Raw genomic sequence first — 23,232 nt, 5'->3', positions numbered from 1 at the left:
GTACAATATATGAGCAGTTTTACTGATTTAATGGAATTGTTTATACCGCACCATGCTCACCAGGGGGGATGTAAAAACTAATTCTTACCCAACTGTTTTAATTACCAGCAGTTTCATAAGCTCTGGAATGAGGACAGACATTCACTGGGAAGTAGATTGAGACAATAAAACTTGTTTTTACATCAGCCGTTTGCAGGTGCTGGTTGGCAGAGGCTCAGCTGGTCTGGATTTAATTAGAACCACAGAAATGAAGCATTCTCTGCCACAGTATTAAGCGTCAGTGTTAATTTTTTTTTAAATTGAGCTTTAAAGTGACCTAAAAATGAGAGTAAGATGTTATTATTTTGATGCTCATGTGGAGTTCATGCTGACACTTGTGGGATTTCAGTACTACGTGAACAAAAGAGAGTTCTTTACATTTTGAGAGATGGAATTTGTGAATAATGCCAAAATAGATGCTTACTGAAAGAGGTGGAAATCTTAGTTGAAACCAGAATGCCCACTTGAACCAGGCCTAGAATAGGAGAAGCTACTAAAGTCAGTATCAGGAAGTCATACGTGAAGAAAATAGCCAGGGTGACTGGATTTACCAGGAAAAAAGAGTAAGTTTTGTAGCAGAAAGACACTCACATGTTATAGTAAAGATTCTGGGGGAATTTGTGTCTTTCTAATTGCAGAGAGGATCTTAGAGAACCCTTGTTACAGTGCTACAGATTTTCCTATCTGTAACTTCTTTTTTGCATTTTTCTTTTACTCCTTTCCACTTAAGGAGAAGACATTGACACACACAAAATTTGCATGGACAAACTCCGTTTTAATACTTTTTTTATTGTAGTACTATCATTTACTTTGGTAAATTTGTATCCCTGTTTAAAGTGCCTTAAAGCAATTAAAACTTAGTTTAAATTCAAGTATTGTAAAATGTACAGAGTCTAAGCACAAAAAAAAGCTGCATAGTGAAAATACTGGAGCAGGCTGATACATTCAGGATGCCAAGTACTCAAGTGGTAACAACATCAGCTCATGATTCAGGTTAAGGATAATTAGCAAGTTTGATACAGTACAGTCAGGACAGGGCAATATCAATGCATTGTTCTTACCATGAACAAAGGATGGAAGCATAAATTAACTCTGAAAGAATCTGCAGTATCACTTTTGTACACATGCCATAAGTAATAAGGCAGATACTGACACTGAAATCAATCCTTTACATGCTGCTGTAATCCAGCAAATCCTGTGTGTGGATTCTCAGACTCTGAGCCCCAGCAATCCCCGTGTTCCAATGGGACCTGTGACATCCATCCTCTTCAGAATCCTCACAAACAATCATTGTCAGCTTCATACAGTCTTGTTTGAGTCTTTGAAATTTGTCCTGTAAGGTTTTAGAGAAGGATGGCTGTTCCTCTGTGTACCCAGTGCAGGGTTTCTGTTGGGTTTTGTGTTTGCCCACAGCTACTTTGGGTAGGAGTGGGGGGCTCTTGAGGGGTCTGGTTGAATTGTACGTTGAATTTGTAGCCCTTGTATTGCCCAGTCAATTTGAAGTAGTAACAGTTGTACCCTGGTGTAACAGTGACTTGTCACATGGACTAGATCGACAGCATCACTTACCTGTAGTGTTTGTCAGAAGAGGAATTTGTTGAAGCTATTTGAATGCACATTGTTATTATAAACAAAATTAATGGAATACCAGCATTCAAATGGTTGTTTGACTCCTCCCTTTTGAACAATTAGAGAGTAATTTCATTTGCCTCGGCTAAGAGACTTGTAGTACAAGGGTGTGTTTGGACACATAAGAAAATGATTGATTTTTCAGGGGAAATTACTGCTTCAAAATCAGTTGAACAATATGGCTAAAATGTTACTGCATTGTAACAACACTTTTAAAATGGATGTATATGGATGTAAAGACATTCTTGCTCAGTTGTTGCCTGAGAAAAAGGAATTTAAAAATACTAGCCACTTTTAAAAGGAAACTCTTTGTTAATAGTTCATGTATTTTAAGAGTATTTTCATATGTAATTTTTGCTGTTAGAAAGAATTATTTTAAAATATATTTCTAGAAGTATGACAGCTGTGATATAAATTATTGCAAGGATTCACCAGTCATTATGTGAATGGAATATTGAATAATTAAGAGAAGCAAATAGGCATTTCTCATTTTTGGAAAGAGAAACAAGTTCTCTTTTACAAAGGCAGAATATGTCAAACTGTAAAGTTCTAGTTTAATTTTTGTAATATTTGGTGAAATTCTACAAAACAACAACAATGAGAATATGAAAGGGCTGTACCCAGAGTATAAAACCAGTAGAAGTTGGGTTTCTTGGAATTGGAACCCCCTTTCTTTTAAAGGACTTAAATGGTTTGATTGTATTGATCCAAGTGCTGGGTAAGATGTTGTGGTTGTAGCAGACAGCAGCCGTGGGAGTCCATCTACTGCTTATTTCCGGAGCCGGTTGTGGATGCACTTTGAGGGAATTGGCTGAGGTTAGGGTTTGATGGATGGGATGCTGCAGGATCTCCTCATCACCAGCCTGACTTCAATGTCGGGGAGGGTTTTCTTTTTTGTGTGCAAACACCCTTCCTCTGTGGCTGCCAGGTGGAGATCAAAACGCAAGGAAACGGACTTTTTCCTTAAGCGAGGGTTGTCTTTAAAGAAAGAACCTTCCCATTCCTTAATAACTTCATCCACTTTTTCTGTCCTGAAACAAGAAAGAAAATGTATTTATGATTTTTTAGGCTATATTAGTTACCTATCCTCAGAACTGCTTTTGAAACAGAGAGAAATGGCATCATAAAGAGTCGAGTTATTTTATATGGTACTGAGATAGCAGTGGTGTCTTTTTTTTTTCCAGGTTCATTCTCCAAAGAAGTTAAATAAAGGGTGAGGGCTCATTATATTCTTGTTTTTGTGCTTTTAGGTAGACATGGCTACAAAACCACTGCTCCAAATACTTTAGGCAGTTTGTTTCCAAGGAGAAAGTTTGGAATCCAAGCTCAAGAATTTTGTAAGAAACCTCAGTACTGTAGTGGGCAGGACAGAATTCCTGCATCTGAAAACCTTCAGAATAGGGAGGAGAAAATCTAGTTTAGACTCAAACCTCAGAATGTGGAGCTATATTACATTAAAGAGAAAAAAGGGCAGAAGTAAAATAGGCTGATGCAGGAATACTGAGGCACCCAAATCCTGTTGATTCAATTCTCTGTGTGTGTGTCAGAATTCAGATCTGAAAGTCAGGCTCTGGGGCTTCACCTAGCTAAGTACACTGCACCCAGCAGAGTAGCTGTGTGCACATCTGAGTGTGTGATGAACAAAGCTCCTGCACAAAAAATAAAAGTCACCTATGGGGTGTGTCTGGTGAACCTTATGATGACATTAATTTTTTTCAGCAGCTGATTATGGTTCAGTGCTAGGAATGGCCCACTACAGTGTGTTTAAAGGTAACATTAAATTACTTTACAAAAAAGCTTAAAGAGCAGGAGGGATACAAAATTTGAGGCAATCCAATACTATTAAAGTTAGTTCAGGCGAATAACACATCCTTACAGACTTTCACATGCCTGCTTGGGAGCCAGGCTCTCCCTCCCCTGTTTGGGGAAACGTAGGAGTTTCCAAGGAGCAAGTTGGAGCAGCTGAGCCTGAATTTATGTGCATAAATACGCCCCAGAGGGACTTCCCAAATGTGGTCTGGGCTCTTTGCTTTCAGCCTTAGCGAGATGAATTATTCATAGTTTCATTCTTAACAGAAATAGAAATTACAAATCAGAAGCACCAGCATGGTATTGTTTGCTTATGAAGCCAATGCTAATAAAAAGAACTTTTAAATATAATGTATTGTTAAACACTGCCATTCAGTGCACCTTCAGGAGCTCTCACTGTGCTTCTGAAGCTCCTGGGCTATGTGGGCACGATATAACAGATACCAAATAACGGAAAATTCAAAGCTGCTGAAATGTAACCTCCACCCTTTCCTTCCAATTGTTATTTTGTGAAATTCCTGTTTATCTTACTGTACAGTGCCATGAGCTTCAGCACTTTCCTTCATGATATTTCCATCTAGGATTGCTTGTTTTGTCATCAGTTCCACCTTCTTTGGTTTGTGCTTCTTTACATCCTCTGTAAAAGAATATGCAGGTGTACAGTGAGCGTGCAGAAGGGCAAGGGCAGTACACAGGACCTGGAGGCATTTACCATGCATTGGAAAAGGTCTTTTTTTAATATTCAGGAATTTGTCAGTAGTTGTGAGCAGTTAGGGCCAAAATCTCTTAAGGAGAAGGTGTCTGAAACTCACCTGAAGGCAGCATAAAGGTGATCTTGCTAGTGCTGGGTTTTTTGTCATCCTTCTGGGCAGGTATTGAGCAACGGAACCTGCAAAAAAAAGATTACAGGCATCTAGTAGTATTGAATTACTTTAATTCTTAACTTGTCATATGAACAGCTGTGAGAAATTTAAAAGTGTGAGAATCACAAGAAGTTCTGTTTGATCGTGGTAACTGTTTGTTGGGATTTCTCATTCTGAGCCCAGAACTGGAGGAAGTTTCTGACAATATCTATGCAGTTTCCTGCAGGGGTCTGTCCTGGTCTGAGACAGGGACTCCCTGCCCAGCACTTCACGTGTGACTGGCCCTGTGTGCTGTGACACCTGAGGGGACACAGGATCCCAGGGACCCACAGTGAGGCTGCAGTGACTGAGCTGCTCTCTGCAATGTATGTGAGACACTGAGCACCAGAAACTCCCCACTCAGTGAAGCTACCTTATAATGAAACCTTTTCTAAGATTTTATACTGTAATTTTTTAATGTTTAGTTCATGTATTTACAATTCTGATTATTTGAGACCTTCGGAAATGGAAGACAAATGTGAGATCTTTTTCTGTAAGCAGTGAGTACCTGCTCTCTTCTTGCTCCAACAGACTGCGATATGTTGCTATCTCCTCCTCCAGCTTCATCCTCGTGTTCAGGAGAATTTCATGCTCTCGAAGCTGTTTCTCAATTCCTCTTCTCACTTCCAACAACTCTTTCTCCAAGCATTCAATCTCACCTTCCAAATTTTGTAGCTGCATGTGGTACTGCTGCTCCGTGGCCCGCAGTGAACGTTCCAAACCCTTTTCCTGTGAAATTTAAGTCATATTTTAAGATTTGGAAAGTTTGTGTGCAAAGATGTTACAGACATACATGGTTTCAGTAACAAACTGTATTTTTACATAAGTTCTTGTAAGATTATTCTTTAAGAACAGGAGTAAAAGTATTTCAAGGTAATACTTTGGCTGAGAAGATTTCTAGTAAAATCTGTGGTAATTTAAAATCAGATGAAAGTGTAGCCATGGCTTGCACAGCAACCCACTGCCTTGAGTTTACGGATCTCTGATTTTACAGTTAAACAATGTCCAGATCAGTGCTGTATGAAGTGTCTGTGTGCTCTTGGAGCTTTCTATACTGCTGAATTGAGCAAATGGCTGACATTTTATCACAAATGAATTGATAAATCTGGTTCACACATTTAAAAAATGTCATAAACATGCTGGGAATTGGTAGGGCAGAATGACCAAGAGCTCGATGGAGGATTATCATCCAAATATTTGCTTGGGAGGTGTGAAGACAGGACACCACACGTGTCTGGAGTGGCAGATCCTGCTCCAGAACATGTGCTGGGTCAGTGTGTGTGAGTGAGAGCTCTGTGAGGAGCTGGAGCCCCCCAAATGAGGGATTTCTGCAGTATGGTGGCTGTGACTGTCACAGGAATTGACTGTGGGATAATTTACATCAAGGACAAGACTCCTTTTTTCCATGAGATTTCAAGTTTCATTTCTGACTCTTACCACAGCGTGGAGAGACTCGATTTCCACCTGCATGTGGTGCCACTGCCGTCGGGCTTCGCACAGTTCTGCTCTGGCTGCCTTTAGTGCTTCTGCATCTTTGTCCATTCTTTTACTTGTACCTTCTTCTAACTACAGGGGCATACAAAAGACAACAATATTAAAAATATTTAAATAGTAAGAATAAATTGGCACATAAAAATGTTTGGAATTTTTGTAAATGTGTGAAAGCTCACAGTAAGGAGTTAATATTTTCTGTATTGTGTAGAGGGAAAGCCCTTATCCCACTGTGTTTGATGGGAGGTGGTTGGCCACATCTCTATCCCTGGCACCTTTGTCCTAGAGGAAGTCTCATACAAATTACCCAATTGTATTGAGACCTTACTCACCTCTGGAGTAAAGGGACTTAGAGGAGTCGCAGATGGTTCAAGCATCCACGTTTGAATAAGGTGCTTTGATTTAAATGCATTGTTGATTTCAGGGTTTTGGGTTTTTTTCCTTTTATCCTGTTAAAGGTAGTTTTTTAAAACCACTCCTGGTCATGTGTGAGGTCATTTTAGATTTAGACTTATCTTTGATTTCGATAGTATGTTCCTGCATGTAACTTCCAGAACGATTGCTTGGCTTACAGAAGTTACTTTTCTTTTTTGATTCTGAGTTTCCCTGCAAGTGGTGAAGATGCCATAAGCCTTTGAAACAGCACTTGCTCTTTTGCATATTTTACTGCTTTATGCAGGTTCTTATGATGACATTGACTTTAAGAAAATAATTTCTTTAATTCAAGTCTTATGAACTAAGGAAAATAAGGATTTTGTTCCCCTGTACATACTGACCTATTGCAACTTTACCAGATGATCATTTTGGTGAAAATCTAGGTTGGTCTCATCCACAAGTGACCCCCCCAATGTTCTTTGCTTCCCCTTTCTTGCCTGGGTACTGCAGAATTTATGTGACAGGATCAAACCAATGTGCATTGGCTGCTTTGTGCCAACACAAAGATAAACTTGGCTTGCCTGTCGGGTGTGCAGCTGCTGTGTGTCTGGCACTGCTGCTGGATCAGCCAGGCTGCAGCAGCGTCTGGCCTGTCCTTAAAACAAACCTCTGGGATTCCTGCAATACCTGAATACAAGGTGACAGAATACCTGATTCCCCCCTGAAATTCTTTACATTTGGTGGCTCAAAATTGTTTTGCCATTTGATTTCAGCTGGGTTTAGAGCTGTTTGTATGTAAATCCCTAACAGCAGCATTGTGTGTTGGTAACATTTAATCAAGCTGTATGAGAGAATAACTGATATTTGCTGAAGAGCAAAACATAGTTTTTACTGTGAGCAATAGAAAATAGTTCCTGCAAAGGTACAGTGTACTTTACTAGAGGGCTAAAAATGGCAAAGATTGTTGTAAATAAAAGGATTCTCTTCAGGATTCTTTTTTCCTCTGAGATAAGTACATGGAGCTAGAGGTTACCCTGTTACAGCCTATGTCATCATCCCTTAAATCCCAGCAATAGCCCGGCTGCAGGGACAGAAAAGCATCCTGATGAATTACACAGCATTCGTTCAGCGTGAATCCATACCCTTGACAAAATCTATTTCCGATTCTTCTAGTTCACATCTTACTGCGGTAAAATCCACGTCCCTTCCCCGAAATCTGCTGCATTGAAAGGAATTACTGTACCTCATAGAGGCTGCGGGAGGAACTGTACGGCCAGGGAATGGCTCCGTACTCTGCAAGGTGTGTGGCTGTGAGGAGGCATTACCTGCGTCCTTGCTGAGCTGACGGTCTTTATCTGATTTCGGGTGATGAGCGATTCATACTTTGCCCTGATCTCTCGGCGGAGCCGAGCCGGCTCCATCCTCCTCCTCCTCCTCCTCCCATCCTCCCCGGCTCCCGGCTCCGCTGCCGGCGGCGCGGGGCTGCGGCCGCGGGGCCGTTAAAGCGGCAGCGGCCCAATTTGGGGAGTGCGGGCGGCTCAGAGCCTGTCAGCCCGTCCTGGCAGCAGGTTAATGCGGCAAAGGATAGCACTAAAAGAACTGTTCCTAAATTATGCGCCGAAATTAATATATCAATGTCTTAATGGTTTTTCTGACGCTGTAACTGTGGGGTTTTATAACCTCAGAAATGTGAGGGTAAGAGAGAGAAAGCAAAGCATAAAGTTGCAGCTGCCCAGCATGAAGTGCTCTGGCAAGAGGACATGGAAAGGCAGAGCTTTCCAGCAGCATAGCTGGCTTGCTGGCAGTGTCGCTGGCAGGTGTCTCCACCATTGTTAGGGACGTCACAGAATTTCCATTCCTGAGGTATTTGAGACTCAGTGAGATGAAACCTCGGGTGTCTGACCTGACCCTCTGTTGAGGACTGTCCCATTTCAGAAACGAGCTGGGTTCCTGGGCATCTTCTTTTATGGGCAGAAACACAACAAGGAGGGAGAGCAACCAGCACTTCTGGTGGTGAGTAGTGCTGGTGCAACTTGTGATAAGGGCTTTGACTCCTCTTCTGCAGAGGGCAAAGTTCTGGTGAATGTACACTTCAGACACATCACTGCTGTCAGGAAAAGGGTCTGGGTTGTCTCTGGTGGTGTTTCAGAACCTGTGCCTGGTGTTGGTGTGCTGAATACACACAACACACGTAGTATGTGGGGTTCTTCCACTTTTCCTGGCAGCTCCCAGGCAGGCCCAGCACAGGTTGTCTGGTATGCTGTGCTTCTTCATTTCCTGCTCACTGGAGCACTGTGTGATCCCCATGACCTTGTCTGCTAAGAGTGGCTCTTACCTATTTCCTTTTACCTCTTGTTTATTTAAATTTTTTTTTCAGTAGTGCACAATACTAGATATGCAGTAAAAAAAATTCCAATTTCAATAGAAATTTAAAATTCAGCAGAGAGAGAAATGCATTTTTGGCTCTAAATGAGAATATACGATAAAACAGGCAGTAAACTTTCACAAGACACACATCACTTTAGAAGTCAAAGTATTGTACCACTTAAAAGTCTCCTGCTGTAAAAAGGCTTCCCTGTTCTTGGCTGTGTCTGTTGGCACATGTGAAAGGATTCTGTGTTTGGATTTTCTTTTCCTTAACTGACTGTCTTCCAGTTGTTGTCCACTCTCTTTTCTAAAAGTGTCTTAGTGATCTTTCTTCTGTGTAGTTCTAGACCCAAAATATTGTGTTTGTCATTGATGGGATGAGAACAGTTACATAAGAAAACAATTAGGAAGCCATCAGACAAACACAAAGTATTGCACTTGGGGTGGTATAAACTAATGCTTTCGTTTTCTATCTTTTTTTCAGGTGTAAAGGGAACACCTGGCTATGAGATTCCTGAAGGCTAAAGGTAGGTAGGTGTAAGCACTTGCATCTTTCCTAGGACTTATGAAACTTTGAATTCTAGCTGCTTTCAATGTTCATATTTTATTGCTGGCTCACCACGCAGCTGGAGGGGGTCATGGAGAATAAAGGGACACTAATACATTAAAGCTTCTGGAGTCCTTTTTATTAGGGATGAAAACTGAAAAATGAGATTAGAACAGCAAAATTATTTTATCTATTGGTTACTAAAGATTATAGAAAGACAAATCTGATTAAATGTGTGCTTCATATTTCTGGTTATTGAACAGATATTTGATGATATTTTTAAAGAACACCATGGAAATCATACAGGTAAGGCTGATAGAGTGAAGCAGGAAATGTATTTTATGTCTGCAAGGAATGAAAGTGCCAACTTTGTCTTATCTGAAAGATTCTGAGTACAAAGCCAAATGTTTTATCACTTCATACAAAAGAATAAAGTTATTAATCCATTTTGGCTTGGAGCAAATGGATCCTTTGCCACATCAGATTGTGCCTCATATCTTCTCTTCAACTTCCTTAACGTGGGATGCAACAACTTTTCCATCTACCACTTCTTCGACAATTGTCTTGATCTTTCTAGTTTTGGTTGGATCTAAACATCATGAACAAAACAAAGAGTATTTATCAATGTGTTAAAAATTATAAACCAAAGCAGCACATGACCAGGTACCCCCTTTTCCTTTCTAACTGGCTTCTGATTTTAATGAGCTCTCTGATGTAGTTAAACAGGATAACTTGTATTATTTGATTTGTAAGAATGACTTTAGAAACAAAATTTTATTCAATCAAGTTCTACCTACCTTGAGAAGAGTCCAGTGATTGTGTTTGAGATTTGGACCCTGTCAGGGATGAGCTTTCAAGTGTAACTGCCTGTCCAGCGCCCCTAAAAGGGAATCAGAGACATCACTATTGCAGGATGTGTTGTGATAGGATCAGGATAAATTCCCTTTTCATGGTGACATTGATAGGTTATTTAAATAGTGAGCAGAATGGCTCACTCTCCTCAGTCACAGTGATATTTCAGATCACTGTATGTGCCTTCTTGTCACTTGGAGAATGTTCCACTTATTTCACCTCTTTTTTTCCTGGAAAGGATTTTGCTACAGAAAATAAATGCAAGGAGGTATTTTGTGTCAGCCAGTTCCTTACACAAACTCTCCATCCAGCAGGCGTCGGTAGGTTTCAATCTCCATTTCCAGACGAGTCTTGATGTCTAGGAGCTGCTGGTACTCTGCGTTCTGGCGCTCCATGTCAGCCCTGACCTGGAAAAGCTGGGACTCCAGGTTCCCGATCTGCATTTGGATTTGTGACAGCTGAGCACAGTAACCACCTTCCGTTTCTGCTAAAGTGTCTTCCAGGGATTTTTTCTGTGTAAAGATATTAAATAATCTCTGGTTAAGGAAAAAATCTCTTAACAAAACCAACTGAAGTAGTTTAAGGGAGTGAGCACAGCTGCGTTACTCAGAAGGTTTTATTTTCTTTTTGGAAACACTGGTTTGAAAACTGTCCCTTGTCACTTCCCTAAATGTGATGTAAAAACTCATCCGTCTGCTTTGTGACATGCTCTTTGCAATCCAGTTAGATATATTACTGCTATTTAGGAACTAAAAGAATATAGGATTTAATCGGAAAGAAATGCAAATCCTCAATTCTATGGAATAGGATTAGGTCTAAAAACACTTTTGAAGTTGCTGAATTGGCTCTGAGCAGTCAGCAGCTTCCCAGAACGTACCATGGCAAGCTGAGACTGCAGCTCTATTTCCAAGCTCTGGAGAGTCCTTTTCAAATCTGTGATCTCGCTCTTTCCTGACTGGAGCTGCTCAGTGTGAGTGGAGATTTCCCTTTTCAGCTCCCCGCTCTGAAATGACAAGGAAGAATGGAGTGTAATTTTACTGTTCCAAGTATTGAACTCATTTTCCCATGCATTTCACTGAGTTTGCTCTCTCTGGTTGTTACTTTTTCATTGAACCACGCCTCGGCCTCTTTACGGTTTTGCTCGGCAATGACTTCGTATTGTCCTCTCATATCATTCAGAAGCTTGGTCAGGTCAGTCCCTGGAGCAGCATCCATTTCCACACTGACTTGGCCAATTTCACTGCTTTGGATGCCCTGAAGCTCCTGGAGACATTGAAAATAAAGGGAAGGTTCTGTTAATAAAAGACAAAATAGTTATACCAAAATATATGTAAAGAAATATATATGATACAAATTCTGTTTCAACAAGAATCTGTAGATTGTTTGTTGTGCTCTTTCAGTGAACTCAAAAATTAACAGCAAACAGAACCTATAATGAAACCCAGGAACTCCCACTGTCTTAAACAAGCGAGTAATTTGATGTGTCACAACTTCATGTATCTTACAAAGGAAAAAAATTACCTCTTCATGATTCTTCTTGAGATAAGCCAGTTCTTCATTCAAGCTTTCAATCTGCATCTCCAGATCTGCCCTGGTCATGGTCAGCTCATCCAGGACTCTGCGCAGACCATTGATATCAGCCTCCACACTCTGCCGAAGAGCCACTTCATTCTCATATCTATGCATAAAGGGATTAAAAATTTTATTTTACATGGCCAGTGAAGTCAAATGCAGACTATTAATGTGTTTTATTTTAGCTTTAATTTGACAACTTAATACACGTAATTATTATAATACTGTTTAATAATTATACTACAAGTATTTTACAAGGAAAGAGATTTTTAGTACAAAAGAATTTTTTCCTTAAGGAGTTTTTATAACATTAAGATATCCTTACTTCACTCTGAAGTCATCAGCAGCCAGTCTGGCATTATCAACCTGCAGAATGATCCTCGCGTTGTCGATGGTTGCATTGATGATCTAGAGTACAGTGTTCAGAGAATGATGTTACAGCCCAAAGGCTTAATAGCTTTGTAATGGCTTTAAACTTTGTGTTCTACAAGGGTTTGTAGAACTGCATTCCATCACTGCCTTCTTCTTTATTCAGATTAGACAAATCACTGTGTGACACAGCTACAGAACTGCTTTAATGTACAGGAAAAATTTACCACATGTCACCAGTGTAAGGTGACAGAGGTCACTGCAAATGTCAGTACCAAGGGATAAATGTTCTCTCGGTTTCTGAAAGAAAATTTGTTATTTTCATTAATACTATTAAGTGAGTTACAACTATAAAGATACATTAAATACATTGCTTTGCTACCTTGTTTCGAAGATCTTCAATGAGGGGGTAGAATTTACTGTAGTCATTCCCAGATCCAGGGGTGCCAGTGCCAGGGCCATTTTTCTCATACCATTCACGGATTTTGCGCTCCAGCTCAGTGTTGGCATCCTCCAGAGACCTCACTTTGTCCAGATACGCAGCCAGACGGTCATTGAGGTTCTGCATAGTCTCTTTTTTTGAGCCAGAAAGAATGCCACCATCACCAGCACCAGCAGGGCCAAACCCACCTCCAAAACCAGTCCCTAAGCCACCACCAAAACCACTTCCAAAAGCAGCACCTGAACTGCTGCCAAAACCACTTCCCAAACCTCCCCCAAACCCACTGCCTAAGCCACTTCCATAGCTACCACCCAAACCACCTCCAAAGCTTCCCCCAAAGCCACTGCTTAAGCTGCTCCCAAGTCCTGCCCCTGAGCTGCCCCCAAAACCCCCACCAAAGCCAGAGCTTGAACCAAACAGAGAAGCTGCACCAAAGCCTCCACCAGACCCCCCACCAAAACCAAGCCCACTGCCACCAAAGCCGCCTCCACCGCTGGAACTGGACATCCGCAGAGATCCCCCTCCAATTCCGCTGCGAGAGGAGAACTGCCGGGACCCGCCGCTTGTGCGCACGGAAAGGGCCATGGTGCTCGAGGTGCCTGGATCTGCCCCGTGCAGGATACAACAGAGAGCAGGACAGAGCAGGAGCAGGGTCAGCTTTATAGGGACAGCAGTGGGTGTTTCAGGAGGAGTCCCCACCTCCTGGGGAGAGCTTTCTCTCTCCCTTCCTGTTTGGAGGGCATGTCAGTTTAGTATGTTCTGACCAACCGAAATGATATGTGTCAACCAAAATTGCCAATGGGAGTGGAAATCTGGTGCCCTCCAGGTATTTGTATGAGGGGAAATGGGTGGAGTGAAGCTGAGACATCACAATTGTGTTCTGCCATGTGCAATGGAGCATAAAAAGTTCTTTTTACATTTAAATCCCTCCTAAATAATTGTTTTGTCATTGCAGATGCAGTGCTTCCTGCATTTGGGGCTGTTCTTACAGGAGTTTGCTAAGTCAGCAGAGTGATCCCTTTGATCCCTGCTTCTCAGCCTGTATGGCAGGAATGTCTTTCTTTTCATAATGCTCTTCAGTCAGAAGCCTTTGCTGGATTAGTGCTCCTGGATGCTTAAGAAGTAAGAAAAGTGACCATCAGGTGTCCAAGGGCACATGGATGTTCAGTGAGCTGCAGGGTGATCATTAATATGAAAATATAAATATACTTATACCAAATAGGATTTGGAATTGGGTTTATGCCCTAACCCTTTCATTACTGAAATACCTCAGAGTGATATACTTGTAGACTATAGCATATGGAGTTTGTACTTTGGAGCTGGGAACTGACCATTCTGTCTGCTAAACAGTTTGTTGTTATCTCAAAATAAGAAATCTGATTTCTGTCTTTGGTGCTTTCTATAATACAAATCTGAAGATCAAATGTAGCGCTTCTGGGTGCAGGTTTGGGCATGGAAACCCTCCCAAGGCAGTATATTTTTCTTTTGAAGTCATTTTGATAAATGGAAAATCATTTTTCCTTTGTCCTGGCTTAATTATATCATTGGATTTGTCAACTGAAATGTGTTAATTTTTGATTTATCCGCACTCAGGAGCATGGGGTGCTTTTGGGGCAGAAAAGAGCGGAAGATCAAAGGTGTAAGTAAAGCATTTGTGTGGAAATGAGCTGATAGCCTGGTCTCAGTGACTCGGGGCAGTGAAAGCAGAGGATTAGTTCTTTGGCAGCTGGTTATGTACAGTACACAGCTCTGGACAGGTGAGGTTTCATAGGAAAGAGCTTTGTGTGTTTATGTTCTCAAGAGGAAAATGTAAACTCCTGGGACTGAGAATCCAGGTGTGGCACAGGGGCCTCCCAATGGGACACGGAACATTATTGGCACAGAAGGGTTTGAGAGAGAGGGAGATCATTTCAAATATATTTTTATCCGTAAAATATCTTGGCTTGCCATAGTCCCTGGTGACATAATTATTCACAGAATGTGAAAAATATCAAATAGGCTTCTTCAATTTATTTTTTCATGTTAATATATTATGAAAAGCAAATTGACACTTCTTATGTATTTGAAAATCAGGTTTTAATGAAGTGTAGCTGCTTTATGTTTGAGTGGGAGTTCACATTCAGAAAAGGCGTGCTGAACTGATGCCTTAATGCATTTTAAAAACCTAATACTTCCATTTTTATCTGTGTTGGAAGTAATTATACATTCATACCAGGCTGATTTGATTTTTTTCCATCAAGGTACTTAGTCACTATAGAAGTAAACCTAAAGTCTTCTGTGTTGTGACTTACAGGTTTTTATTACTGCTCCCCCACAAAAACAAGAACAACAACAGATTTGAGATTTTGGCATTTTTTAATCCTTCTGGGGTTTAGAGTGAATTAAATCTGATTCTGTATAACCCTTTTCGTTTTGGCATCAGCTCCAGGGAACTCAGAGGCATCTTTTCTGCTGGTGCCATTTACATCTTCTCTTCAATCTCTCTGACCTCAGAGGAGACAATCTTGCCATCAACCACCTCCTCAACTATTGTCTTGATCTTCTTAAACTTATTTGATTCTGTTGAGGAAATTGAAAAGAGAAGTAATTTAATGCAATGTACACTGACCGAGTAATATTGTTGCTACATGAGGAAATATCAAAAAGCATCTTCAATCCCCAGGTCCTTGAGGTAAACTTCTGCAGTGTCAGGTGTGGCTTCTCTTTTGGATACTGAGTATGTTGCCCATAGACTGCATACTGGATTCAATAACTCTCTATCACTCTTGATAGTTTTGCTTCAGTTTAGCACAGACTTGTAGACCTAAAACCTTGGAATAGACTTACACCAAATTGGAAATTTTTGCTATGAAACTGGATATGTTACTTGGAAGTCTCAGTCTCCCTGTGCAGCTAGCAGGGAGAAGCAGATGCTTCTGCAGTTCTCCAGAGGGGAATTCAGTAACTTCCTGTTGTTCTCTTGGGTCTCTGAGGACTCGCAGAATCACAGAATGGGTAAGGTGAGTCTGTGATTTTATACTGGGCACCTGAATTGTATATATAAACCCAGGTTTGTATAGTCCTGATAGGGTAACCAAACAGTTTATTGCTTTCTTGATGTGAGATTCCACTGGCTGATTATTTGCTCTGAAGCTGTTGTTTTTTATCAGGCTACTTCATTCCGTAACATTTCAACAGGCCACCATCAAAACAGAAAGAAGTTGGTGGGACATACCTTTTTCAGTCACCTCTACTATTGGCATCTCTTCTAAATACCTGTTCAAATTGTAAATTAGAACATGTAAATATATAGCAACTCATGTATTGAACATCCTTGTGCATTTCCTATGTGTTTGATCAGGACAGCTAATCCCCTTTCATCAAGACATTGAATCAGAAGATAACTCAGTAAAACGAGTTCTCTCAGTTGAAGTGAAACTTGCTAAGCATAAGCTGTAGGTACAGTTAATCTGCAGACTGATCTCTGCAATGCCAGGTACACCTGATCTAGTTCCTGAGCCAGAACAGCTGAACAGGTAGAATCTGGGGGGAAGTTCCACTTTCTGCTTAACCCACACAGACAAGTTGATCAAAAACTGCATTACAGGTGTTCTGGAATGTGAACATCTACTCAACTCCCCAGCTCACAGTGACAGTCTGTAGGCTGGGAGAGCCACCTCAAAATTCCACAGCAGCTTCAGTAGCCCAGCCTGAGCAGCATCCTGCTCTGATTCTGTGGCTGAGAACTGGACAATGGGCTTCCCCACCCCAAAACAGTTGGAGAGAGGCAGATTTGACACAAAACCCAAACCAACACGCAAAGCCACGTGTGTGCTCACCCGGTTTCCTCTCCCTCCAGCAGCCTGCGGTACGTGGCAATCTCCATTTCCAAGCGAGTCTTGACATCTAGCAGGATGCTGTACTCATTGTTCTGAGCTTCCATGTCAGCTCGGACCTGCCTCAGCTGAGCCTCCAGATTGGAAATCGCTCCCTGTATCTGGTCAAGCTGGTGACTGTACCGTGCTTCCGTTTCAGCCAGAGAGCCTTCCAGGGTCTGTTTCTGTAGTGCATGGGAAGAACAGTGACACATTATTCAGAGGATACATTTTTCTGTTAAAATAACCTTTTGATTGTAAAGCCCCTCATTCCTCTATTTATCTTTTTATCCTCTATTTATTACACCTCTGTGTAACTCTTTGCTATCCACAATCCTTATTTGGCTTTTTTGTTATTTACCAAGTTGAGCAGAGACTGTAATTCCAGCTCCAGGTTCTGGCAGACCTGTCTCCGTTCCGTGATCTCTTTCCTTTGCACCTCCAGCCGCTCAACATTGAGGGCAACTTCCTGGTTCAGTTCTGCTGTCTGGAATGGAGAATGGAGGGACTGTGAACTGCAGCCAGGCATGACTGAGATTCTTGCTGGTGTTTAAGCTGTTGACTTTACCTGCTTTTCAAAATGTTCTTTGGCTTCTTGGCGGTTCTTTTCTGCCATTTCTTCATACTGCTTTCTCATGTTTTCCATAATAGCTGCGAGGTCAATGCCAGGAGCAGCATCCACCGCCACGTTCACAGAGCCGCTCGCCTCTTTGCGCAGCCTGTCACGGTCCTGCAGCAATGGGAACTGTGTTAGCACCAGCTGCAGGGAGCTGTCACTCCTGGGCATGGGACACAAACTCAACATCTACACACATAGGACTAATCCTCAATAGTACCTTGGGGCAAGACAACTTATTCACCTTGTAAATACTGCTTAGTGCACTTCATCTTAGAACAGTTCACCTACTTGATAGCAATAAATGTTGTATCATAGATAAGTGTATCATAAAAATGATTTCCTCAGAACCGGATCTGTGGAATGAGGGCAGAAGTCATGGCTCCCATTTGTGTACTTTTTGGGATAGCAATTCCTGAACCATAAATTTTTCTTAGAGAAAACCTTTACTCCTTCATTCCTGGAATGGAGGAGTGTTCAGCCTTTGGTCCCTGACAGCTTGAATGTCCCTTAGGGTCACACATGGAAGGATAGAAATTCTTCCTAGCATGGTTGTTTGCCACTCAAAACCCCTCTCCCTGGCAGTGGTCAGCTATTCTCACCTCCTCATGGTTCTTCCTCAGGAAAACAAGTTCCTCAGTTATATTCTCAATCTGGGACTCCAGGTCAGCTTGGGTCAGAGTCAGGTCATCACGGACACGGAGCAGTCCAGTGATGTCGCTCTCCACGCTCTGCCTGAGCAGGTGTTCATTCTCAAACCTGTACAATACAGTGCCTTTTGTCATCATTGGAATGCAACAGTTTGGAGTAAATGTTAGAATCAGTAACTACCACAGTCATTAAACTTAAAGTTAGAAAATGTTCACTTGGCACCGATTCCAGTAAGTGGAAGCTTTTCTAAATAAGAGGAGCATGAAAGAGAATTGATATGAAATCATGGAACTTACTTCAGCCTAAAGTCATCAGCAGCCAGCTTGGCATTGTCGATCTGCAGGACAAGTCTGGAATTTTCCATCTGGGCAGCAGAAATCTAAAGGGAATGGTGGACAAGCAATGAAACTTTGCACAGAGATTCACAACTGATTCTTTCCTGGGAATGAATACTGTGAGTGGGCTTCATCCCCCTTCACTTCAGCTGTCTGTTGTTCAGCTGGCTTTAAGCTAAGTTCCATCTGAAGTGCATGAAAGGAATTAGGGAAGTCCAAAAGACAAATTGTCCTGCCATCAAATAAGTGTATCAAATAGTTACGATGAACTGTTCTCTGAAGGGATCTGCTTTTAAATGTTGGGAAGTAGAACTGATAAAAATAAAAGGGAAAAGATTGAAGGAAGTTCTGGAAACATGATTTGGCAAACATGTCAGTTGATTGTTTGGAATATTTCATTGTTTCCAGTGGAAATTTACTATTTTAAGTAGTGATCTTTAATTTTTTTCTGAGTGCTTGCCCTTCTTTTCTAATAAACCACTTAGAAATAGACTGTTGCTAAACTATATTTAAATATGTAGATTACCATTAGTACTTTCTCTAATTAAAGCCACCAAAGGCAAATAGAACTAGTTAGAGTCACAGATTTTTCAGGTATGAAATTACTCAACTGCAGGCATATATCTGGTATTACAAATGATTGAAAATCTGTCGCTAGTAGCTGATCAAAAATGAACTTTTTCTTCCCAGCTAGGCCAATTACAATTTGGAAAATGGTACAAAATTGTACAAAATTTTCTACAACAGATTATTCTCTATCTCACTGGTAATTGCAATTCCTATATTTATGGAAGGCTCTATGATCTCTTACCTTATTTCGGAGTTCATCAATTGTTTTGAAGTAGGAGCTGTAGTCCTGCCCTACACTTACGGTGTTCTTTTCATACCATTCCCTGATCTGCTTCTCAATCAGCGAGTTTGACTTCTCCAGTGAGCGCACCCTCTCCAGGTAGGCAGCCAAGCGGTCGTTCAGGTTCTGCATCGTGGATTTCTCGTTGCCAGCAAGCAGAACATCGCTCCCAGTGATGCTGAGCTGGAGGCTCCCTCCGAGGCCTTGGCCAGAGCTGGTGCTGGTTGATATGTGGGTGCCATAGCCCCCAGCCCCCCCATAGACACTGGGTGCCTGGATCTTCTGGATGGACATTTTCCTGGAGGTCAGACCGCTGATACTGGGTGCAGAGGACAGGACACGGCTGCTCGTACTCCACTGGGTGCTGCGGGTGGAGAATGCCATTTCTGCTCTTTGTCTTCCTGGCTAAAGCAGGTAAATCAGCACAGATAGAGACGCCAGTGAGGAGCTGAGTGTGCACTGTGCACCTTTATACCTTTATACAGGTCCAAGAGGAAGCACAGTGGCTGGAAACCCCACCTATGTTGACGCACAGTGTCGCTGGTATTGGCACAAAGAGCATACAGGATATTGCCCCCCCTCCCCATAATTTGAAGGGGTTCTCGTCTGTTCGTGTGTGTTTGAGGAACACTCCCTGGGTAGTTTGCTTGCTTTGTTATTTTGTATAACAGATAAACAAAAAATGAGCTGTTGAATCATTTATAACCATGTACCTGCAGCCAACCCTCTCTGTAGCCCTTTAGAACAAATGAGTAGGTTCTTAGCCCCCTCCCTATGCAACTCATGAATTTAAAATGAGAGTTGCCTATATGTGACAAGAGACTTAAAATATTTATATTTCTGTTGAGTAAGCAATAACTTGGGCCTCAGGACAGTCTAGAACAGTGTATAAATAATTAGAAAGGAGGCAGCTGTACTACCATGTGAATTCATTTCATAGTAAGCACAAACCAACATCTGCACTGCCGGTGAAGAGGCTGTTGCCATCAGCTTGGATTGAATATGCATTCATCTGGTATTAGAAAATCCTTGCGAGTGGAATTTGAGCTTTCAGTACATCTGAGATTGAGTGGAAAGGGTATTTCTTTGTCTTTAAGTAAGATAGGAGGCGTGAGAATATTGGAAACCTTCACAGCCCTCTGTGTTTCACATGTGAGATGCTGAGATCCATAGAGTGGCAGGAAGTGTTGAGTTCCAGCTTCCAGCAGAACAAGCCTCCAGCCCTCCAGTGTGGCTGAACTTGAAGCAAAACAAGTTTCCCTCCTGCCTCATCAGAGTTCACCAGCTAACAAGTGCCATACTGAGGAGGTCTGTCCCCAACCCAGGGGCTGTGGTCATTAACAGGAAACCAGCTGCCCTTCCATGGCATGAAGAGACTCAACCATCCCACTGCTGATCATGTGGAGGAGGTTCCTGGGCTGACTGTGCTGTACACTTGATAGAGAAAGGGCATGGAGAATTTGTAAAGCAAAGGAAGAACCTGATTGCTGAGGGGTTGTTAGTGCTGCAGAAGAGTGAGTGGCAGGTGTGTGTTGGGACAGTGCAGCTCCTGGGGCATTGACACTGCTTCATCAGTGTGTTACTGATGTTGTCAGGTAGAACAATGAGCACACATGGCTTGTGTTAGTGAGAGCAGCTGCTGTATGTACTGATCTCCCAGCTTGGGGCAAGGAAATTGGTGAGACACGGAGCTTTGGAGGCACTGAACTGTGTATTGGAGGTACCTTCAGCTTTCTGAGAGCAGCTAACCCAGAATAGCTGGGTCCTAGGGAATACCCAATATATTAGGGAATCAGGACTGCCAAGTCTTTAAGTTACTGTGCTAGGCATTAGTCTAACTGGTCTTGGCTCAAGGCGGAGAGTTAATCTCTTGTACTTGGCTGTTCTGGAAACACAGCTTCCAAACCAAAGCAATCAGTGTGCAGGACAGGATTTTTCTTTCTAAGAGGATGCTGTGGAGTGTCTTTGGACCTTGAACTTCTTTGGGTGTAACTTGTAATAAAAAAGCCTTTATGAGATGTAAAACCAAAGTACACTGGCCATGACATTTGGTGTGTCATTACAGAGACTCAGGGTGGGTTGTCTTTTGTCCATTGAAATTATTCAGGCTGAGTAAGAATTGCTCATTTTAGTAAAGCAGAGTCTACACCTTTAGAATGTAAGAGGAGTAGAGAAGAGATCCTGCTGGTCTTACATCCCGTGGCTCTGTATCTCACTGCCTAGATCTCTTCAGGATTGTGTGGCAGTCTGTTTAAGAGCAAACATTCTGCTTTGTCTTCTCAGTATTAAAATTAGTTTCCATGTTAACCTGGGTGATATTTTTTCTAAACATCATTTGGGGGTTCTATTTTTTTTATTGAGTGAGCAAATGAAAAAAGAAGTCAGTGATTTGAATTAAGGTGAGCATCAGGCTTAGGTCAGACATTTGCCTTGTGTTATGGCTCTGCTGCTTTTGTTCAAGCTGAACCTCCAGCAATTATTTTCCTCTAGAGTATTCAGCTGAAGCATCCCAAGATGTATGCAAGAGGAAGGAAGGAGCAGTGGCATCATGCAAACCCAATGTGAAAAGGCACAAGGCTGAATTTTATTAATGTTCTTTTTATGCTCATCCCTCATTTGTTTACTGACAATTTCTCTGGTCTTATAATTTCATATATGCTTCTATCCTCCCCAAAAAGTTAGAATACTTGCTAGGATCAAGATAGATTCTCATCAGAGGTGGGGTTTGCTCCTGGTTTTGGTTCAGTACACTTTTTTCCATGTAACATTTCTTGACTGGTTGTATCAATCAGTGGAAACTGCCAGAGTGAGCCCTGAAGCTGCAGCCATGGCAGTGATGGGGGGGTGAGGCCCCAGCCAGGCTGGAGGGCAAGGGGCTCCTCAAGGTGCCAGTCGGGAGTGGCCTCAGTGTCCTCCACCCCTGGACTATGCCCAGGAATTATCTGCAAGAACATAGGCTGCCTCATTTTTATTTATTTATTTATTTTTATTGCTTGTAAGAGTAAGTTACCTAAATAGATGTTGGGTAACCTAAAAATCCATTGTCCAGTACTGCAGTTTTGGTCAGCATTCGAAGAAGTGCTGTAACAGTTTGCTGGTGCTTAGCTCAGCAGAGCAGTTTCAGCTCCAGATTCAATTGTGAGAGCTGTAGAGGACAGTCTGTGGGTTCACTTCCCTACAGTGACATGCTTGCTCAGAGTGGATTGCCTATAGACACAATAAAACATTTATAGCAACACTAATGATTTGTTTGATTTCATGAAGAAGTGTCACCTGTGTGACAGAAGTTTAATGTGCATTAGAGGGCCATGGAGATAAGTTCTGCAGGGCTCTGATAATGTGGATGCCATTCCATCTGACTCACCTGTGCTAACCAGCCATGGGCAACCAGTCTGGAGAGTTCAAGGAAAAAAGACACACCCAGCTGTGGGTCTGAGTTTTTGCTGCCTTTAGGTGGAACAGATGCTTTTCTTTTGGCTGACATAGAGACTGAAATAAGGCAAAGTCTTCTAGTTCAACCTGTAGAGATGATCCATTCTAGAACTGAAATCCAACACCCTTCTGTTGGTCCCTGTTGGTCCCTGTGTTTGGGTTTAGTCTCATAAGAGTTTGATTCTGAAAGATCTACACTGCAGCCCTGAAAGGACATTGCTGTGCAAAGTGCATTCAAGAGAGATGCATTCCATTTTCAGTGTTCCAGCCTTATTCCAGTATTCAATATTTCTGGGTCTGAGATATTCCCCTCCTTCTTTTCTTAACTGCTTTTGCATCTCCTGTTAATGCCAATGCCCATGAAGCCTGCTCTCTCCAAAGAGCAAAGCAAGATATTTTGTGCTTTGCTGAATGGGATCAGAACAGAGAAAGTTCTGGATGATGTCACCAACTCAGCTGGATTCACCTAAGCCCTGAGCATTTGCAGTTCAAGATCTTACACTGTCTGCCTCACGTATTTTTTCCCCTCATTTCCCTCTCCTTTTTATCTTTTGTCCAATGAAAATATCTCAATCATCAAACCACTGCATCTTATTTCTTTCTGCTTGGAGCTTTGACCAGAGGGGTAAGTTAAAACATTACATATTTATGGTACTTAGAGAGGTGTTCCAGCTCCTGGAGTGGTGCGGGAGGCAGTGTGTGGGTTCCATCCCTCCCCAGCCACAGGTGGAAAATGAAAGTCAGGAGCTGCCTTTCCTGTCTCAGCTGCTCTCCTCGAACAGAATCAGATCTCAGTGCCAACAAAAACAGCTCCAGGCCACACAAACGAACCTTCTCTTTTTTCTTCCCCAAAAGTGCCATTAAGATCAGCTCCAACACAGGACTGCTAGCAGATCTCTCCGTTGGAAAAACCCCGTGCAACTGAAGTGTCAAGGGAATGAGAAAACCAGTGAACTGGAGAGAATTTCAGCCTACTGACTCTCTCAGTTCCATAATGCTGGACTAGTTCAGTACCCATGAAAAATGTTGCATATTTCATGATTCAGGAGGCAAATACGATTTTCATGGCCATGTACAAATATAAGTGCACACTGATTGTA

General features: G+C 42.0%; 3 protein-coding genes across 6 annotated transcripts; all 3 read right to left on the bottom strand.

The window, feature by feature from the left end:
- Window positions 1-885: 885 nt before the first annotated feature.
- KRT222 (keratin 222) lies at window positions 886-7,674 on the bottom strand. Its single transcript, XM_030966331.1, has 6 exons — window positions 7,571-7,674; window positions 5,817-5,945; window positions 4,888-5,108; window positions 4,280-4,366; window positions 4,009-4,131; window positions 886-2,699 (listed from the first exon to the last, which is right to left on the bottom strand). The coding sequence occupies exons 1-6, from the start codon at window positions 7,664-7,666 to the stop codon at window positions 2,486-2,488; spliced, it is 870 nt and encodes a 289-aa protein (XP_030822191.1). The 5' UTR covers window positions 7,667-7,674; the 3' UTR covers window positions 886-2,485.
- Window positions 7,675-9,650: 1,976 nt separating this feature from the next.
- Window positions 9,651-13,026, bottom strand: LOC115913892 (keratin, type I cytoskeletal 12-like). The gene is made up of 8 exons (XM_030966169.1): window positions 12,335-13,026; window positions 11,909-11,991; window positions 11,533-11,689; window positions 11,113-11,274; window positions 10,889-11,014; window positions 10,306-10,523; window positions 9,957-10,039; window positions 9,651-9,748 (listed from the first exon to the last, which is right to left on the bottom strand). Exons 1-8 carry the CDS (start codon window positions 12,977-12,979, stop codon window positions 9,651-9,653), a joined length of 1,572 nt encoding a protein of 523 aa, XP_030822029.1. The 5' UTR covers window positions 12,980-13,026.
- A 1,829-nt stretch (window positions 13,027-14,855) lies between these two features.
- Window positions 14,856-19,084, bottom strand: LOC115913933 (keratin, type I cytoskeletal 20-like). Of its 4 annotated transcripts, none has more exons than XM_030966247.1 (8): window positions 18,662-19,084; window positions 17,812-17,894; window positions 17,467-17,623; window positions 16,817-16,978; window positions 16,610-16,735; window positions 16,213-16,433; window positions 15,609-15,649; window positions 14,856-14,953 (listed from the first exon to the last, which is right to left on the bottom strand). In XM_030966247.1, exons 1-8 carry the CDS (start codon window positions 19,082-19,084, stop codon window positions 14,856-14,858), a joined length of 1,311 nt encoding a protein of 436 aa, XP_030822107.1. The 4 variants fall into 4 exon arrangements, with proteins under 4 accessions (XP_030822107.1, XP_030822104.1, XP_030822106.1 ...); XM_030966244.1 differs by lacking the exon at window positions 15,609-15,649 and adding an exon at window positions 15,186-15,215 and having other exon boundaries at window positions 14,856-14,997; XM_030966246.1 differs by lacking the exon at window positions 15,609-15,649 and having other exon boundaries at window positions 14,856-14,997.
- Between the last annotated feature and the right edge of the window lie 4,148 nt (window positions 19,085-23,232).

Source organism: Camarhynchus parvulus, chromosome 27 (assembly GCF_901933205.1).
Source record: "Camarhynchus parvulus chromosome 27, STF_HiC, whole genome shotgun sequence".
NCBI classification, from domain to species: Eukaryota; Metazoa; Chordata; class Aves; order Passeriformes; family Thraupidae; genus Camarhynchus; species Camarhynchus parvulus.
Note: the sequence above shows the minus strand (reverse complement) of the source record. Positions and strands in the feature narration are given on the sequence as shown.

What these genes read in the sequence shown, in the direction of transcription:
- KRT222 (XM_030966331.1), bottom strand. Translation starts at nt 7,666, where the DNA reads ATGGAGCCGGCTCGGCTCCGCCGAGAGATCAGGGCAAAGTATGAATCG. An exon ending in TCGAGTCTCTCCACGCTGTG is followed by an intron (nt 5,109 to 5,816) that starts GTAAGAGTCAGA and finishes TAAATTTCACAG; the next exon opens with GAAAAGGGTTTGGAACGTTC. An exon ending in CTGCCTTCAGGTGAGTTTCA is followed by an intron (nt 4,132 to 4,279) that starts GACACCTTCTCC and finishes TCACTGTACACC; the next exon opens with TGCATATTCTTTTACAGAGG.
- LOC115913892 (XM_030966169.1), bottom strand. Translation starts at nt 12,979, where the DNA reads ATGGCCCTTTCCGTGCGCACAAGCGGCGGGTCCCGGCAGTTCTCCTCT. An exon ending in GCTGATGACTTCAGAGTGAA is followed by an intron (nt 11,690 to 11,908) that starts GTAAGGATATCT and finishes CTTTATGCATAG; the next exon opens with ATATGAGAATGAAGTGGCTC. An exon ending in ATCACTGGACTCTTCTCAAG is followed by an intron (nt 9,749 to 9,956) that starts GTAGGTAGAACT and finishes CATGATGTTTAG; the next exon opens with ATCCAACCAAAACTAGAAAG.
- LOC115913933 (XM_030966244.1), bottom strand. Translation starts at nt 19,084, where the DNA reads ATGGCATTCTCCACCCGCAGCACCCAGTGGAGTACGAGCAGCCGTGTC. An exon ending in TGAGGAAGAACCATGAGGAG is followed by an intron (nt 16,979 to 17,466) that starts GTGAGAATAGCT and finishes CCATTGCTGCAG; the next exon opens with GACCGTGACAGGCTGCGCAA. An exon ending in GGTTTTAGGTCTACAAGTCT is followed by an intron (nt 14,998 to 15,185) that starts GTGCTAAACTGA and finishes TTACTCGGTCAG; the next exon opens with TGTACATTGCATTAAATTAC.